The sequence below is a fragment of the Eumetopias jubatus genome, unplaced genomic scaffold (genome assembly GCF_037043125.1).
Source record: "Eumetopias jubatus isolate StellerSeaLion01/CBP00866 unplaced genomic scaffold, mEumJub1_p1.0 scaffold_10, whole genome shotgun sequence".
Lineage (NCBI taxonomy): Eukaryota > Metazoa > Chordata > Mammalia > Carnivora > Otariidae > Eumetopias > Eumetopias jubatus.
Window position 1 is genome coordinate 124,780,474 of NW_028274816.1, and position 18,257 is coordinate 124,798,730.

General features: G+C 48.5%; 1 protein-coding gene across 1 annotated transcript in view; it reads left to right on the plus strand.

The window, feature by feature from the left end:
- Positions 1-18,257, plus strand: part of SUPT6H (SPT6 homolog, histone chaperone and transcription elongation factor) — a 33,290-nt gene that overhangs the window by 9,471 nt on the left and 5,562 nt on the right. The window contains exons 2-30 of the mRNA XM_028109059.2: positions 539-680; positions 1,465-1,623; positions 1,720-1,796; positions 2,156-2,348; positions 2,583-2,667; positions 3,282-3,555; positions 4,155-4,256; positions 4,504-4,620; positions 5,180-5,269; positions 5,476-5,618; positions 6,466-6,614; positions 6,763-6,861; positions 7,352-7,481; positions 7,570-7,720; positions 7,895-8,049; positions 8,217-8,412; positions 8,821-8,960; positions 9,083-9,200; positions 10,327-10,403; positions 10,645-10,780; positions 11,250-11,387; positions 11,466-11,633; positions 12,592-12,719; positions 13,847-14,054; positions 14,557-14,704; positions 15,138-15,280; positions 16,190-16,330; positions 17,391-17,586; positions 17,985-18,223. Of these exons, the coding sequence (XP_027964860.1) occupies positions 572-680; positions 1,465-1,623; positions 1,720-1,796; positions 2,156-2,348; positions 2,583-2,667; positions 3,282-3,555; positions 4,155-4,256; positions 4,504-4,620; positions 5,180-5,269; positions 5,476-5,618; positions 6,466-6,614; positions 6,763-6,861; positions 7,352-7,481; positions 7,570-7,720; positions 7,895-8,049; positions 8,217-8,412; positions 8,821-8,960; positions 9,083-9,200; positions 10,327-10,403; positions 10,645-10,780; positions 11,250-11,387; positions 11,466-11,633; positions 12,592-12,719; positions 13,847-14,054; positions 14,557-14,704; positions 15,138-15,280; positions 16,190-16,330; positions 17,391-17,586; positions 17,985-18,223 (4,209 nt within the window). The 5' untranslated portion in view covers positions 539-571. The remainder of the gene's footprint in view (positions 1-538; positions 681-1,464; positions 1,624-1,719; positions 1,797-2,155; positions 2,349-2,582; positions 2,668-3,281; positions 3,556-4,154; positions 4,257-4,503; positions 4,621-5,179; positions 5,270-5,475; positions 5,619-6,465; positions 6,615-6,762; positions 6,862-7,351; positions 7,482-7,569; positions 7,721-7,894; positions 8,050-8,216; positions 8,413-8,820; positions 8,961-9,082; positions 9,201-10,326; positions 10,404-10,644; positions 10,781-11,249; positions 11,388-11,465; positions 11,634-12,591; positions 12,720-13,846; positions 14,055-14,556; positions 14,705-15,137; positions 15,281-16,189; positions 16,331-17,390; positions 17,587-17,984; positions 18,224-18,257) is intronic.

The following is an 18,257-nucleotide window of genomic DNA, read 5'->3' on the forward strand; positions in this document are numbered from 1 at the left end:
CCCCGCAGTCAGAGATCTGCATATAACTTTTGACTCCCTGAAAACTTTACTAATAGCCTACTGTTTGCTGGGATAACATAACATGATAAACTAAATAGTCAATTAACACATTTTGCACGTTATATGTACTATATACCATATTCTTAAAATAAGCTAGAGAAAAGAAAGTGTCAAGAAAATCACATGGAAGAGAAAATACATTTACGGTACTCTGTGTATTTATCGAATAAAACCTGTGAGTGGACTCATGCAGCTCAAACTCCTGCTGTTCAAGAGTCAACTCTATATAAAGAAGTCCAATGTAATCAATCATCTTTTTAAAGGCACATGTGAGAGGAGTAACCATGGGAGGAGTGGAAAATGGATGTGATGGAGCCATCTGATTCTTACTGTCTCCTCCCTAGCTGGGAACGATTGAGGAGGCAGAGCAGTGGCATGTGGCTAAAAGCTGTTTGTGGAAAGGTTTGAGGGCACTCTGTAAAGTCATGTGTCAAATTTTTTTTTTTTTTTTTTATCCCCATCTTCCTTCCTTCCCTAGTCATCTTTAGGCAGGCCGTGAGAAGCTGCAGCCATGTCTGATTTTGTGGAAAGCGAGGCCGAGGAGTCCGAGGAAGAGTACAATGATGAAGGCGAAGTGGTGCCCCGAGTCACCAAGAAATTTGTGGAAGAGGAGGATGACGGTGAGGAGGCCCCAGCCTCGAGCTTCTCCCCACTATTGCTAAGCTTTGGATAGTTGGATTCTTGCTGATGAGAGGCTCAGGCTGAGCACAGAAGTTATCACACATGAGGTACCAGCTTGAGAATTTTCAGTAATTTGTAGAAAATACTTACTGAGCATCTGTCTGCTGTGTGCCAGGCACTGTGCCTAGAACTAGAAGTATAAAATAAAGACCCTGCTGTTGTGGAGTTGACACTAGTGGGAGGGGACAGACAGTAAACCAACAAATAAGTACATAGGTAATGTTTTCCTCTTGTAGAGACCTAGGAGTGTTGGGGTTTATGTGCCCAGTCTCCTATTTCTCTGGCCAAAGTCAACCACTAGGATCCTCAGCAGAGTAGAACCATGAAATGGCTTTAAAGACAGAAAGGTAAACGTAAGTTTTATCAAAAGAATTAATGGATAAAAGAAGTAATATAGCCTCTGAATTTATAAACTAAGAGGAAAACAAAGATGATTGGTGGCTCTAAAGCCCCTAGTGTGATTTTGAAGAGCCCAAGTAATTAGGAAAATCATCTTGCCTAAAGACCGATGGTGAACATAGAAAGGAGATCGTCCTTTTCCAGGTGGTGCTCCTCTGAGTCAGTGGCCATGTCTTACATCTTTAGATGAGGCTGAAAAGTTAACATGGCCCTCACACCCTTAGCTTCAGAGCAAAGAGAGAATCACAGTAAAGCAGGTGGCCCTGCCCACCCCCCCACAGCCCGTTACCCAAACTCCACGCCTCAAACGTGCATGTTTTGCAGATGAGGAGGAGGAGGAGGAGAACCTAGATGATCAGGATGAGCAAGGCAATCTGAAAGGCTTTATCAATGATGATGACGACGAAGATGAAGGGGAGGAGGATGAGGGTAGTGACTCTGGCGATTCAGAAGATGATGTTGGCCACAAGAAGAGAAAACGCAGTGAGTAGTCTCTCCTCAGTCAAGCGAAGCTGGGGTGGAAGTTGCAGCGGAGCAGGGGACTCCCCGTCACCGTGCGTAACACTTTGTTTTCTCCAGCGTCTTTTGATGACCGCCTGGAGGATGATGATTTTGACCTCATTGAGGAGAATTTGGGTGTCAAAGTCAAAAGAGGAGTAAGTGTCATTCTTTTTCTCTGTCCCTGGGGATGAAGGAAAAAGGCCTTGAAATTCAGTGATTTCTGTGGGATGAGGCACCTCCAGAACAGTTTGGGAAGCATCCGAGAAGAGAAAGTTGCTCTGCGTCCTTGTGCCGTGGAGACGAGATTCGCATCCCAGATCTGGGTACCTGTTAGAGAAAGGACTGTCAGAGCTTCGAGGGTGGGCCTTGGTGCTGAAAGAGCATCACGTAACGTGTTCTTTGCCATCCCCTTGGTCAGCAGAACTTTGGTGGGGAAATGGGAGTGAGACTAGCGAGCAAGCACCCTTCTGCCCGCCCCCTCAGACCCTGATGAGGCGGGTTTTCCCACCCCTAGCAAAAATACCGACGTGTCAAAAAAATGTCAGATGATGAGGATGACGACGAGGAGGAATATGGCAAAGAGGAACATGAAAAAGAGGCAATTGCAGAGGAGATCTTCCAGGATGGGGAAGGGGAAGAAGGGCAGGAAGCCGTGGAGGCCCCCATGGCTCCTCCAGAGGAGGAGGAGGAAGATGATGAAGAATCAGGTATGTGGCATCAGGCTGGGAAGCCTGGGTTTGGGTGGGTGTTGGGATTGCCTAGCCCCTACGGGCAGGGTGGGAAACCATTCTTCAGCCACAGGCCCCCAGCATTTGACAGAAAGAAGTTCATTTTCAGGAGCCTCCCTACTCTTCTCACTGGCCAGTCACATAGGAACTAAAGCCATTCAGTCCTGGCTCATGCCCTGCCTCTGAGTACTAATCCCTTCCTTCCCTGCCCAGACATTGATGACTTCATTGTGGATGATGATGGACAGCCTCTGAAAAAACCTAAATGGCGGAAAAAGCTTCCCGGATACACAGATGCGTGAGTGGGGTCTGGTACGGGGCGGTGATAAAGGCATCTGAGTAGACATAGGAAGGAGGATGTCAGAGGTTTCTGCCAAAAATGGGACGTTTCGGCTCTCAACGTTTTTGCTTCCCCGCCTCAGATAACCTTTACTAGGCAGGAATATCATACTGCTCCTAGAAGCCCTGAGAGCTCTCTGCATTATAGGGCCACTGTGGGCTCAGGGTGGAGTCACGTGTGTAGGCCTCCATCCAGCCTCCCTCTGCACCTGCAGCTCCGTGTTTATTCGTTTATATATTGGCCTCCTAAGTATAATTTTGTTGCAGGAAAATCTTTTGCTGTAAGGGAATACTGTAATGTCTTAGGAAAAGATGGATCTGCTGAGCAGAATATGGACCTATCTGCCCTGTTGCTTTTTGATCCCTGACACTGGCACATACCAACCATGGGCTTTTTTTCTTCCAGAAATATCCCCCAGCTAAGTCTTTATTCCACAGTAAATATGCTTTTTTAATTTACCTTTCTCTTAATGTTCCTTGTTTCCTTTGGGGCAAGTCAAGGATCTATGCATGGGCCGCATCTCTCTCCTCTCACCAGAACCTGGGCCAACTGCCTCTTGCTGTCACCCACAGGGCCCTGCAGGAAGCCCAGGAGATTTTTGGTGTGGACTTTGACTATGATGAGTTTGAGAAATACAATGAGTATGATGAAGAACTGGAGGAAGAGTATGAGTATGAGGATGATGAGGCTGAGGGTGAGATCCGAGTACGCCCCAAGAAGACCACCAAGAAACGTGTGAGCCGCAGGAGCATCTTCGAGATGTATGAGCCCAGTGAGCTGGAAAGCAGCCACCTCACAGATCAGGACAATGAAATCCGAGCCACCGACCTGCCTGAGAGGTTCCAGGTAAGAAAGCACCAGCTTCTGTCCTTCTGCCCATCTGTAATCACTGCCCTAAGCCTCCTTGCTCCAAGCGCCGTAGCAGAGGAACAGTCTGGGAACAATCTGATACTGAATGGTATATAGGAAGTTGGCTTTGAACCCCATGTGACCAGGGGGTGCAGGGAGTCTGGCTCTTAGAGAAGGCTCTTGTGCTGCTTATGGTTCTTGAAATGGCACTCTTTCTTTCTTTTTTTTTTAAAGATTTATTTATTTATTTTGAGAGAGTGAGAATGAGAGAGAGAGAGTACATGAGAGCGGGGAGGGTTAGAGGGAGAAGCAGGCCCCTCACCGAGCAGGGAGCCCGATGCGGGACTCGATCCCGCGACTCCAGGATCATGACCTGAGCCAAAGGCAATTGCTTAACCAGCTGAGCCACCCAGGCGCCCCAAAATGGCACTCTTTCTTTAGCAGATACATAAGGTGTCTACTTTGTGCCAGGACAACACTCTTCCAGGGAGCCGGAAATGTGTGTCTGGAGCACACGTTTCTCTCCTGAAGTGGTGTGTATTTCCCACAGGGGATACAGGATAAAGTCAGTCTCATTGTTGTCTTATCCCCCACAGCTCCGCTCCATCCCAGTTAAGGGGGCTGAAGATGATGAACTAGAAGAAGAAGCTGACTGGATCTACAGGAATGCCTTTGCCACACCAACCATTTCTCTGCAGGTATCCAAAAAAAGATCCTTCTGTTTGACACGAACTGGAAGCCACTTCATCAAGATGAAGACCTCCTCCTCCCATGCCCCAGACGTCTATGTGCCTAGTACAGGACAGTATGAGTGTGTGTATGTGTATGAGAGATTTTTTTGGATTTCATCTGACAAGGTTATCCTTTGACATGAAACAGTTTCACTCATGGTAAGACAAAACAAGTAACAGCGTTGTTGCTGTTTCTTTTTTCTTCTGGCTCTAGGAAAGCTGTGATTATCTAGACCGAGGGCAGCCAACCAGCAGCTTCAGTCGAAAAGGGCCCAGCACGATTCAGAAGATTAAAGAAGCCTTGGGCTTCATGCGAAATCAACACTTTGAGGTAGCACCTCAAGCTCTCTAATGGCCCATTGGTTAGAAATTCAGGTGGGGGGCGCACCTGGGTGGCTCAGTCAGTTGAGTGTCCAGCTCTTGATTACAGCTCAGGTCCTGATCATGGGATCAAGCCCCACGTCAGGCTCTGCACTGGGCTTGGAACCTGCTTTAGATTGTCTCCATGTCCCTCTGCCCACCCTCACCCCCCGCTTGTGCGTGCGCGCGCTCTCTCTCTCTCTCTCTTTCTCTCTCTGTCAAAAAGAAATTCACCTGGGGGTGAGGGAAAGGGGAGCTACCTGTCAGGTGGGGAGCCCCCTTCTGTCCTCAGATGTGGTCCGTTGGCTCAAGAGTGTGAGAACCAAAGGAGACTCTAGTGATCAGGAGAACGATACTACCTGTCTGCAGCACCGTTTTCCACTATGGGGGAGAGCACGTGCCCTTAAGGAGCCTGTGAGGGAGGTCAGGCTTCCGACTGTTGAATGTTCTGGTGCTATTTACCCCTCTGGCAAAGGAGCTCCTTACAGATCTTTCCATTCTGGTTGACTGCAGTCTTCCTGCCATTCTAGGTGCCTTTTATTGCTTTCTACCGTAAGGAGTATGTGGAGCCTGAGTTGCACATCAATGACCTGTGGAGGGTGTGGCAGTGGGATGAAAAGGTAAGATGGGCCCATGCCCCGCTGAGAGGCTGAGCTGTGGACTGGGCACCACTGCTGCCAGAGCCCAAGCATCCTATACATACCATGGCAGCCCAGACCTCCCCAGCCTGTTAGGCTCTCCCCCAGGGTCTCCTGGTAAGGAACGGAGCAGCCTCAGATCTCTAAGGCCAAACACCAGCCCTTACTCCTGCCTTGTCTCCTCCTAGTGGACCCAACTGAGGATCCGCAAAGAGAACCTAACACGGCTATTTGAGAAGATGCAGGCTTATCAGTACGAGCAGATATCCGCTGACCCTGACAAACCCCTTGCTGATGGCATCCGGGCTCTGGATACCACCGACATGGAGAGGTGACGTGTGCAGGGTTTATTCCATTACAAGGAGCCCTCAGACCAAAGGCGGGCCCCCAGGGAGCAGCATAACCTACAAAATCCTCAGGACAGGGCCCATCCCTTAGAAATCCAATTTGTCCCCACATCAAAAGTGATCTTTCTGGCAGGCAAATTCATCGTAGTTATCTATATTGATATAAAATGTTAAAAGGATAAGACAGTCATGTTTGGGGCGCCTGGGTGGCTCAGTCGTTGAGCGTCTGCCTTCGGCTCGGGTTATGATCCCAGGGCCCTGGGATCGAGCCCCACATCGGGCTCCCTGCTCGGCGGGAAGCCTGCTTCTCCTCCCACTCCCCCTGCTTGTGTTCCCTCTCTCGCTGTCTCTCTCTGTCAAATAAATAAAACATTAAAAAAAAAAAAAAAAGTCATGTTTGCCGATCTGAGAATCCCTGCATGTAAAGTTACACGGGAAACCAAATTATATCCAGAAAGTGGCTTGATGAGCCTGCAATCAGTGTGGAGTGTGGGAGGGGAGCAGATGACTTCAGTGGCCAGTGTCATGAAGCTGGGGGGAGGGGCGGGGGCAGACTTCTCAAGGACTCTGAACTTTGCTGGAAATATGATGCTTCAGCTTCATCTCCATTTCTAACAACCAGCGACCACCATTTGACATATTCCTTCTCTAAGATACCTTGGTTGCAAGGAAGTCATGGTCTGGTTGTGTTGTGTAGCTTTAATAATTGAAGAGTACAGGCACCCATCCCAGTTGGGATCTTGCCTCATGGGAATTGGACCTCTTGTAGCAGAACTGGGTTTAAACTATTACTCAGTGATAAAATTGAGGTCTTCTGTCCCTTTCCTCCAGGCTTAAGGATGTGCAGTCAATGGATGAGCTGAAAGATGTCTACAACCATTTCTTGCTTTATTATGGTCGTGATATTCCCAAGATGCAAAATGCTGCCAAGGCCAGCCGCAAGAAGCTGAAGCGTGTACGGGAGGAGGGAGATGAGGAAGGCGAGTGCTGGAAAAACCCAGGAGGCTTGATGGCCACACCGTCCCCTAGGATGACCTGGGCTAAGTGCCCTTTAGGGCTTCTCTCTACATGTGTCAGATCCTTGGGAATGACTGGAAACTGGAGCACTAACTCATGATTTCTTCCCAGGTGAGGGTGAAGAGGCAGAAGATGAGGAGCAGAGGGGCCCAGAGCTCAAACAGGCCTCCCGCCGAGATATGTACACCATCTGCCAGAGCGCTGGGCTAGGTAAAAACCAGTTGCTTTGTATTCTGGGTTTTGTAGCCGTGAGCAAGGGGAGTTCCCTGGTAGTTGCTGCTGGGCAAGAAGAGGACTTGACATCTGAGCGAATCACCAGTCCAGTTCTGAACGCCGGCCCCCCGCACCCACAGCCACCCCACAGTAATGGCCAGGCCTTTCCCTAACTTCCTAAAGGAATGGAAAGCTCACATGATCAGAAGGGTGGAGTCCATCCTGTCTTTGAGATGTTCTTTTATTAAACTATAACTTCCACCTTAGTTCTGAGCCCAGGAGTCACAGAAAATTCTTGTTTCTTCGGCCTCATAACAGCCTGTCAGGTGCTTAAAGGCAGTTTTACTATTCCTTGTGAATTTCCTGGTCCTGTTTCTTCATGACCTTTTTAAAGTCTAGTGCCCAGAATTGCTGCGCTGGATTCAGAGAGCAAAGAAATTTGTCAGCCCAGCTGTTGTCTTACCTTTCACCCTCCTGTTTGCTTCAGATGGTCTGGCCAAAAAGTTTGGGCTTACTCCGGAGCAATTTGGGGAAAACCTCCGGGACAGCTATCAGCGGCACGAGACAGAGCAGTTCCCTGCAGAGCCTTTGGAGCTGGCCAAGGATTACGTTTGCAGGTAGGCATGCAGCAAGTGGTAGGCATGCAGGAGGAAGGGGCTGAGGGCCAGACACTGTCATCCTACAGCTGCCCCATTTTCCCTACAGCCAATTCCCTACGCCAGAAGCTGTGCTGGAAGGTGCCCGCTACATGGTAGCCCTGCAGATTGCCCGAGAGCCCCTTGTCCGACAGGTGCTGAGGCAGACCTTCCAGGAGAGAGCCAAGCTCAATATAACCCCCACCAAGAAAGGTAGAAAGGTGAGCTGGGTGAAGGGTTTTGGTCCAACACATAGCCCAGCTCTGGGTTGACTGAATTGAGTTTCTTGCTTTCGTGCGCAGCTGAGCCGTCTGCCTGTGAGCAGACAAGCAGTCTTTTCTCCCAAGGTCAAGCCAGCTTATCAGTAGGCTGATGATTCCTCTTGATGTCTGCAGGATGTGGATGAGGCCCACTATGCTTATTCCTTCAAATACTTAAAGAACAAGCCTGTCAAGGAACTGAGAGATGACCAGTTCCTCAAGATATGCTTGGCTGAAGATGAAGGGCTGCTCACCATTGACATCAGTATAGACATGAAGGGGGTAGAAGGGTAAGCGAAGCTCTGGGGTGGGGGCTCTTTGAGGGAGGGGTCCTTCAAGAATGTGAACCTCGGTTTCAGAGTTGAGCGAGCCATTGTCCCTGGCTCACTCAGGGTTTGTGGACATCTGAGGATCCCCTTTCCTCCATCCCCGACACTGCCGTGTTGTCTCTCCTCAGCTATGGCAATGACCAGACATATTTCGAAGAGATCAAACAGTTTTACTATCGAGATGAGTTCAGCCACCAGGTGCAGGAGTGGAACCGGCAGCGCACCATGGCCATCGAACGAGCTTTGCAGCAGTTCCTCTATGTGCAGATGGCCAAAGAACTCAAGAACAAGCTGCTGGCCGAAGCCAAAGAATATGTCATAAAGGTGAAGACAGAAACTCGTGGTCTTTGGTCCTGTGATTTCCCCAAACTAGAGCTGAGAGTGCAGGAACCCCTTAAGAGTAGTCTTCTAGCTAATGGAGAAACACTGAGGGCAGGGAGAGGGTAATCACAGGGAGTGCAGACAAGGCCATGGATCACTCCAAGACCTCCCCATTTGAACAGCCTCTTGGCTTGCCACCCCTAATTTAAACATTCTTTGTTTATATTACTGTTCTCTGCATACTCTCCTGTTTCCAAAAGCAAGGTATGCCTTCCTACCGTAAGCCTGCCAAGGGCTAGGAGCAAGTGCGCATGTCAGTACAGCCTTGGCACATGCGCACCCGCATCTGTTTCCAGCATGGCACACTTGGTGAGCCTCTCGGCCCTAGTGTCTGGTGTGTCTCCTCCTCAGGCCTGTAGTCGCAAACTCTACAACTGGTTGAGGGTCGCACCCTACCGACCAGATCAACAGGTAGAGGAAGATGATGACTTTATGGATGAGAACCAAGGGAAGGGCATCCGCGTCCTAGGCATCGCTTTCTCCTCTGCCAGGTACCTGTTCATTCGTGCCTGCTCAGCCTCATTCCTTCCCTGACTTCCTAATCTCATTCTTCTCTTAGTTATATTCTCTTATTTCTGACTGTTGCACTATTTTTTTCCGGTCTGGTTGGCAGAGATCACCCTGTGTTCTGCGCCCTGGTCAACGGCGAAGGAGAAGTGACAGACTTCCTTCGGCTGCCCCATTTTACCAAACGGCGAACTGCATGGAGAGAGGAAGAACGGGAAAAGAAGGCAAGTGGCTGGGACGGGGTAACCAAGTGTACACCTTAAGTGCATTTTACAATTCCATAGGGATACGTGTTTATTGTCTACGCAACGTCCCATGCAAGACCCTCATTATCTTTACCTGGTTGCTGAACCTTGGAGTCCTGGGAGAAGCCTCACTTCCAGAAGCAGTAGATGGCGCTCAAGTTCTGGTGCAGAATTTACTTCTGGCTGGAGGCCAAGTCCTAGGCCTTGTGTGCTTCTGGGAGCTGCCATTATGGCCTCAGTTCTTAACAGCATCTGGGTCATCCTGTTCCAGCAGCTGAAAGCCAGTGAGGCATTAAGCCAACCTTTTCCCAGCTTTAGCCTTTCAGTGTTTTTTTCCAAGGAAGGAGGAATTTGAATTCATCTCACATATATGTTTCTGATTTTTTTTTTAACCTAACGGTATCTTTCCATTTTGCCAAGAGAGGTGCATCCTAAAGTAATTTTTAACAGCCATCTTTTTTTTTGAGATTTTATTATTTATTTGAGAGAGCAAGAGAAATAGAGAAAGCATAAGCAGGGGGGAGAAGGAGAAGCAGGCTCCCCACTGAGCAGGGAGCCTGACGTCAGGCTCAATCCCAGGACCCTGGGATCATGACCTGAGTGGAAGGCAGACGCTTAACCGACTGAGCCACCCAGGCACCCCATTAACAACCATATTTTAAAAAGAAAACACTGAAATGAGATTAGAATAGTCCTGACAACCAAATAGTGGTTTATGTTGGCAAAACCCAAGTATGTTTGGATCAGTCAGAGGAGCATGGGACTCTTGATCTCAAGGTCATTGAGATCAAGCCCCATGTTGAGTGTAGAGATTACTGAAAAGGAAGGAAAAGAAGAAAAGGAAGACCCAAGTGTGTTTGACCACAACCAAGTGTGAGCCAGAAGTGTAGCAACTTTAGAAAATGTTAATGGATATATGACATTCAAACCAGAGATCTTAGTCTCCTTGTTTTATGTTCCAGTTAGACAGTGTGTGTGCATCGTGTCTAACTTGGAGCTTACCATTCTCTGGTCTTAAAAGGTCTTGGCGCTACTTAGGGAGACAAAACTGTTAGAGATCTCCCTATCTTCAGAGCCATTTAGTTCCAGTTTTATTTCAATCCAGGCGCAAGACATTGAAACCTTAAAGAAATTTCTTCTGAACAAAAAGCCTCATGTGGTGACAGTCGCAGGAGAAAACAGGTAGGGGCACCAGGGGATCAGACTAAATTAACTCATCCCTTCTTATTGAATCTGGCATATGCCTCTAACAAAGTGGCCATATGCCTCTGTAGACCCTTGGTAAATTTCCCATCCCCGGCGGGTAGATATTTGTCTTCAAAGCCCTTTCCCTACCACCCTCCCCCCATCCCAGCCTTGAGTCTGTCTATCCCTGAGAAACAATTCAGAAAGAGCCCTGACCCACAACCCCTCATCCCTCCAGGGACGCCCAGATGTTGATCGAAGATGTGAAGCGCATTGTGCATGAGCTGGACCAGGGCCAACAGCTGTCCTCTATTGGGGTGGAGCTGGTTGATAATGAGTTGGCCATTCTCTATATGAACAGCAAGAAATCGGAGGTAATGCTGGAGCCCCCATTCTTGGGACCTGAACAAGTAAGAGCTGTCAATGCTAGGGAAACAAGAGTGATCAAGGGCACAGGACTGCACTTACTCACTTACCCATGTGGGAGTGCTTCATTTTGCCAATCATGGCTCAGATTGGGAGCCCTGCAGATTAAATTGACCCTAGAGAAGATGAGAAAGTGACTTAAGGCTAGAACACTTTGGATTTCCTTTTGTTGTTGAGAGCTAAGGGAGCTTTTTTTTTTTTAAAAAGATTTATTTATTTATTTGCGAGAGCGAGAGTGAGAGAGAGTACATGAGAAGGGGGGAGGGTCAGAGGGAGAAGCAGGCTCCCTGTGGGACTCCATCCCGGGACTCCGGGATCATGACCTGAGCTGAAGGCAGTCGCTTAACCAACTGAGCCACCCAGGCGCCTGAGAGGTAAGGGAACTTAATGGTCCTGCTGGTCCTCATTTGACTCTAGGCAGAGTTCCGGGATTACCCTCCAGTGCTGAGACAAGCCGTCTCCCTGGCCCGGCGCATCCAGGACCCTCTGATTGAATTTGCCCAGGTGTGCAGCTCTGACGAAGACATCCTGTGTCTCAAGTTTCATCCCTTGCAGGTGAGTAGGGTTTGAGAGGCTAGCCTGGGCGGACAGAATGGCACGGGAACCTTACCCCTGCCTGCTCTGTGTCCACAGGAGCACGTGGTGAAAGAGGAGCTGCTCAACGCCTTGTACTGTGAATTTATCAACCGAGTCAATGAGGTTGGGGTCGATGTCAACCGTGCCATCGCCCACCCGTACAGCCAGGCCTTGATCCAGTATGTCTGTGGCCTGGGACCTCGAAAAGGGACCCATCTCCTCAAGGTAGGATGGAGTTGAATCAGAAAATAACAAAAGTTCCCATTTCATTGAGCCTTTACACTCTTCCAGCACGATTTGACAAAAGACCAAGGTCAGAGAGGTAAAGGGACTTGTCCAGAGACATCCAGCTCGTGAGAGTCCAAGTCAGACTTGAGACCCAGGTGGTCACAGCTGTGCTCTTCACTACTATACTGTGGGAAAGATAGCCATAAACCAAGATATAAAATGGATGGAAGAAAGTGAGAAGAGTGCCGACATACCTCAGGATAGTAGTTTATTCCAGTGGGAGAAAAAAGGCTTTCAGTCAGGAGTTGGTGGGGGGAAGGGGTATGCAGAGAGCTTTAGAAGTATTGGTAATATTCTTTAAGATGAGTGATGGGTACTTGGGTATATATTTCATTATTACTTTTTTTTTTTTTTGTTAAGATTTTTTGAGTGAGGTGCGCCTGGGTGGCTCAGTTGATTAAGCGACTGCCTTAGGCTCAGGTCATGATCCCGGGGTCCTGGGATGGAGTCCCATATCAGGCCCCCTGCTCAGCAGGGAGTCTGCTTCTCCCTCTGACCCTCCCCCTTCTCATGCTCTCTCTCACTCATTCTCTCTCTCTCTCTCAAATAAAATCTTTAAAAAAAAAAAGATTTTTTGTTTTTTTAAGTAATATCTACACCCAACGTGGGGCTTGAACTCACCAACCCCAAGACCAGGAGTCGCATGCTCTTCCAACTGAGCCAGCCAGGCGCCCCATTTTATCGTTAATTTTAAGCCATACGTTATGTATTATTTTTGGCAGGTGTGACGTAGTTCACTAAAATAATTTTTTTGAATAGTATGGCATAGTGCTCAGTTAGATATTGAGGCATGGGGACAGAGTTCCCATCACGGAGGGTTTCCCAGGAGCCTGAAAGCAGGCGGGGAGAGTGGGGCCCACCTGCTGCTCTGGCTCACTCCACACCTCTCCCCTAGATCCTGAAGCAAAACAACACCAGGCTCGAGAGCCGGACCCAGCTGGTCACCATGTGCCACATGGGTCCCAAAGTCTTCATGAATTGTGCTGGCTTCCTCAAGATTGACACGGCCTCCCTGGGGGACAGGTGATGCCCTCTGCCTGGGTGGGCCAGGAGGAATTCCCTTGGGCTTTGCTTTGGGGATTCAGGGAATTAGGGCTGTCAAAGGGCCCAAGGTATTTGAATTAAATATTTTAAAGCAAAGGTGAGGAACCTTTATTAAGTCAAGAGCCTCTGACCTATGGAAAAGATCGGTTCAATTATGTGAAGCTTTTTTTGTGTGAGAAAAACCTAAAAAGAACCAACTTACTTTTTAAATTAAGGACAGGAAACATATAAGACTTTGTTCAGTAAACACAAACATGTTCTGTTATGATCTGCCATGATTAGATAAGGGTGGGATTAGCAGGGGCAATGGAAAAGGAGTGTGGGGGTATGAGGAAATAAGGAAGGGGGAGAGAGATTCGGTATGTTTTGAGATGATGTTAATTGAGAGAAAGTTCTATTCACTTGGACTTTGGACTTCACTATTGACCTCTTCCTCTCCAGAAGTTATCAACTCAGTCTTTGGAGGATCTTTTCCACGGGCACATAGCTCCTCATTCAGTAATGGAAATCAGTGGGGAAATAGGCTTCAAGTTCTAAAACTTCATTTTCCACCCAGCTTTGCTGTAACACTCCACGAATAACATAGGTCCATGTGAGTGCACGGGCAAGACCAGCCTGGGAAGGCTTTATGGGGGAAAATAGCTGCCAGCAAATTGTCAGAAGTCTTTTTCCCCCTTCTTGTTTTATCTTATTATAACACTTATTTAAGTTCATGATATAAAATTCAATGTATAGCAGTATTATGCAGAAAGTGGAAGTCCCCCATAATCCCACCCCCCAGAGATAACTACCATAACAATTTGGTGTATACTACAACGTTCCTAAATTTTATTTTTGCTATGCATTTACTAACTACCCATTTACTACAAAAATGGGGTCATACGGTTCATAGTGTTTTGCAGTGCATTCTTCACGTATCAGTATATCGTGGTCATCTCTCCATGTCAGCACACATAGACCTACCTCATTATTTTTAATGGCTGTATAGTACTCCATTGTATGGAGGTACCCTAATTTATTTAACCAGTTCCCCATTGGTGGACATTTGGGTTGTTACTAGAAGCTTCTCGTTCTATATCCTTGCCCCTTTTCTGCCTTTCCTTCAGCACTGACTCATACATTGAAGTTCTCGATGGTTCCCGAGTCCACCCTGAGACCTATGAGTGGGCCAGGAAGATGGCAGTGGATGCTCTGGAATATGATGAATCAGCTGAGGACGCCAACCCTGCAGGAGCCCTCGAAGAGATATTGGAAAACCCAGAGCGACTCAAGGACCTGGACCTTGATGCCTTTGCAGAAGAACTGGAGAGGCAGGTGGGTGACAGCGTAGAGGCCTGGCACAGAAATCCCAAGTGCCCAGGATGGGAGGAGACCTGGGCAGCAACTCTTAAGAAAACCTCTGATAATGTTAGCATGGGAAACTCGATCCTCTCTTCTCCCTCCCCAGGCTATACTAGGTTTTTCAAGGAAGTGTTCAGTCTGCTTATTAAGGAGCCAAGGAAGTCTCAAACTGCTGTGGCTACTACAGGGGGGTCGGGGCAGTAGTCAAGTTTTCTTCTAAGCCTTCTCTCCTCCTCTCCAATAGCACAGCTTTGCATATGTCTATTTCACACATTAGGGTTTTCTGAGGTGTTTTTATTCTAGAACATTGCATGATTAAGAAAAGGTTTGAAAACTTCTTGTCATAAACGTTGAAGGGGAAAAAGAGAAGAGAAGCCCTGACAGGGGCCAACTGGCCTATTCCTTTCATTGAAAGCCCCTGTGGCTCCAGTCGGGGAATGGTTGCAAGGTTCTTCCTGATGGGCTTCTTCCGCAGGGCTACGGTGACAAACACATCACCCTGTACGACATCCGGGCGGAGCTGAGCTGCCGGTATAAGGACCTCCGTACAGCCTACCGTTCTCCCAACACAGAGGAAATCTTCAATATGTTAACCAAAGAAACACCAGAGACCTTCTACATTGGTAAATTCTGGGTCTGGTTTTCATTTGGAGAAGGATGTGTAAGGGTGGGGGGTGCATTTACTGTATGCATTCAAACCAAGCATGATTCCAACAGAATGAGGCAGGTCTGTAGGGAGAAAAGACCAGGGGAGCCTGTAAGAAGACTATAACTATAAAGCCCTGGACTAGGAGTCAAAACTGAGTCTAGGGTCAGACTGTGCCTTTAACCTGCTGCTGCAGGATCTTGAGGGAATCACTCATAGAGGCTCCATGTTCCCCCATCATCAAATCAGGGGAAGATTTGCCTTCTCATGGATGTGAGGGAAATCTGTGGAGATGCTGTAAGACAGATGTTCTGTCACTAAAAAGTCAGTGGGAAGGAGTCACTCCTCCAGTTTTCTTAGCCTGTTCCCCATTCTTTTCTTTCCTTCCCCGTCCTCGCCCTTTCCCGCAGGAAAGCTCATCATCTGCAACGTCACTGGCATTGCCCACAGGCGTCCCCAGGGTGAGAGCTATGACCAGGCAATCCGCAACGATGAGACAGGGCTCTGGCAGTGCCCCTTCTGTCAGCAAGACAATTTCCCTGAACTAAGCGAGGTACGTGCTGCTGTGTTATTGTGGTCACTGGAGTTCCTCGATTGAATATTCTGTATGCCCTAGAAAGGAGTCAAGAATTGGGCTGTTTTAGGTGGTGCTCTTACCAAACGAATACACAAGAGAGGGAAGAGGGCTAGAATACATACAGGTCTAACATGAAGTCCCTTGGTATACTAGTCAGAAATCTGTGTGCTTCCTTCTTTTCTGGCTCAGCCTTTAACCCGAGTTTCCCATTCTCTGGGGATCTAACTCAACCAGATTGGAGATACAAAGACGTGCATTTCTTACTTACAGGGGAGGCACAGTGTCCCCGTACATGCTAGTTAGAAGGTATCTATAGGCTGTCTTGAATTTTTTCCATTTTCCACACACATTTTAATTTGTCCCACTTTCTTCTAGACATTATCTGCCTCTCTGATGGTCGGAAGTCATTAAAGCCACCCTGAACGCTTTTTCTGAGTCTTCAAATGTTATGAGGCAGTCTGTGAAAGAGATAATTTCTGAACTTTACCTAATAAAGGAAGCTGGTGGGATTTGTCCAGGTTATAAGAAAGCCAAGGGGCGCCTGGTTCACTGAAATGGGTTGTTCTGCGGAGACTGGCATGTATATTTCTTGTGTCTGAACAAAGTGGGAGAAGGGGCCTCAGTTGCAGCTAGAGAGATGTACAGATTCAGTTTAACATGAAGGATTGCTCTGATGGTCAGTGGTGCCAGCTACTGACGTCACTTATGAGTCAAGGAACATCAGGGATGTTCGGAATCTGTGTTGGTGGGTGGCTGAGTCATTGTGTTTTCAGACCACATTGCCAGGTGTTACGGTAAGAAATTGCAGTGCCCTGGTAGCTCTTTTTTGAACATGTGATCTCCAGAATCTTAATGACTAAGCTCCTCTCCTGATGTACTTTTCAGGTCTGGAACCACTTTGACAGCGGTTCATGCCCAGGCCAGGCCATTGGGGTCAAAACACGGCTAGACAATGGTGTCACCGGCTTCATCCCCACCAAGTTCCTCAGTGACAAAGTGGTAAAGCGGCCAGAGGAGCGAGTAAAGGTAGATGAACGACCGGGCTAAGGCATCTAGTGGGGCTTTCAGCCGCCCAAATTGGGTGCTCCGGAACTTTGGGCAGTGCCCCCCAGAAGTGAGGCTCTGTTCCCAGTGGCTGCTGGTAGGGAGAGAGTGTCAGGAGGATTTAAAACTAATTGAAAGAAGCCAGGGTGAGAAGCATGTGAATGAGGAGCAGCTTTTGTTCACTGTCTTTGTGAGATTTCACTGGGTTGCCAGCCCTTCGGGAGAGGGCTCTCTCTTCCTGTGTGGGAAGCTGGACTTTAGTCTGCAGGCAGGAAGCAGGACCCAGCATTTCATGCTGTGAAACAGAAAGGCTGAGCTCTCTTTCTGTGCTAGTCTTCTCCTGCCAGCTGCCATCTATTATGCACCCACTAGATACCAGCACTTGACATTTACGTCTGTTGTCTCCAATCTCACAACGTGATGGGGAAGGAAATGGGACCTTCTTTTTCCAGAGAAATTTGAGTGTCTTTTCCAGGATCTCCCAGTTAGTTGGTGACATGGCTGGTACCAGATCTGCCAAATGCTCTGGTTCTAAGTGTCATGAACCCCTGAGAACCGGGGCGTGAGGAAGGTTGGGGAAAGATCTTCCTAAAAAAGGAAGCGAGGGAGCTTTTCGAAAGGAGAGCCATGCCGTGTGACTGGCTTGTGCCGCTGTGTCGCAAAAAGACTCAAGTCAGTGGGAAAGAACAGAAAGCTCTTATATTGCCTCCCCTCCAAAAAGGGTAGCCAGACTTTGATTGCACTCTCGGAGCAGTAATTAGGTGACTTTATGGGAGAAGGGGAGAATGTCAGTGGCAGGGTAGACACAGTCAGCCCCAGTTGGTTTTCCTGCCTAGAATGAGAGGCATCTGTGCATGGCATGGCCCATGTTCTGCAGACCAGACTCAGCACTGAGCTCCTGATCAGTCACTTGCTAGCTGGCTGGCTTTGGGCAAGTCACTCTCCCGTCTTTCTGCCTGGACTTTGGTTTTCTCACATGTAAAATGGGGCATCGGGCTAGATCATCTTTGTCCCTTCCAGCTCAAATGTTCTGTGGATCTAGGTGGGAATGACCGTTCACTGCCGCATCATGAAGATTGACATTGAGAAGTTCAGCGCCGACCTTACCTGCCGAACCTCAGACCTCATGGACAGGAACAACGAGTGGAAACTGCCCAAGGACACCTACTATGACTTTGATGCCGAAGCAGCAGACCACAAGCAGGAGGAGGACATGAAACGGAAGCAGCAGCGGACCAGTGAGTGTGGCCACCACCACACCTGTGCAGCCCAGGTCTTGGCAGCCCTCCCTCCACAGGATGTGCTTGCTGGTGGCTGTGCCCCGGTGGGAGTGAGTGCTCAGCTCTGACATGCTGAAGCCCAGAGACATCACAGATGGAGTCAGTGACAGGGCTGGAAGCCAGGGTCTTCTTGGACCACACGTTCTTTGCTAATGCACTGTGACGTTTAAAGGCTCGTTCTCTGAGCACCTTAGGAACCCAGGTTCACACATCCTTCACATCAGAGAATCCAGGTCGGTGAGGGTAAAGGAGTCTCAGAATTTGACAGAGGGTCAGAAATGAAGCCACAATTTGTCCCGTGGTTGTGGGCTCCCAGTCCCCTCAACTGATCTGTTCTTCTTTTCTGCTCTCTTCAGCATACATCAAGCGAGTGATCGCACACCCTTCCTTCCATAATATAAACTTCAAGCAAGCAGAAAAGATGATGGAGACCATGGACCAGGGTGACGTGATCATCCGCCCAAGTAGCAAGGGTGAAAATCACCTGACCGTGACCTGGAAGGTCAGCGATGGCATCTACCAACACGTGGATGTGCGGGAAGAAGGCAAGGAAAATGCCTTCAGCCTGGGAGCCACCCTGTGGATCAACAGTGAGGTGAGAGCCAGCTTCCACCCACTTCCCATCCCCT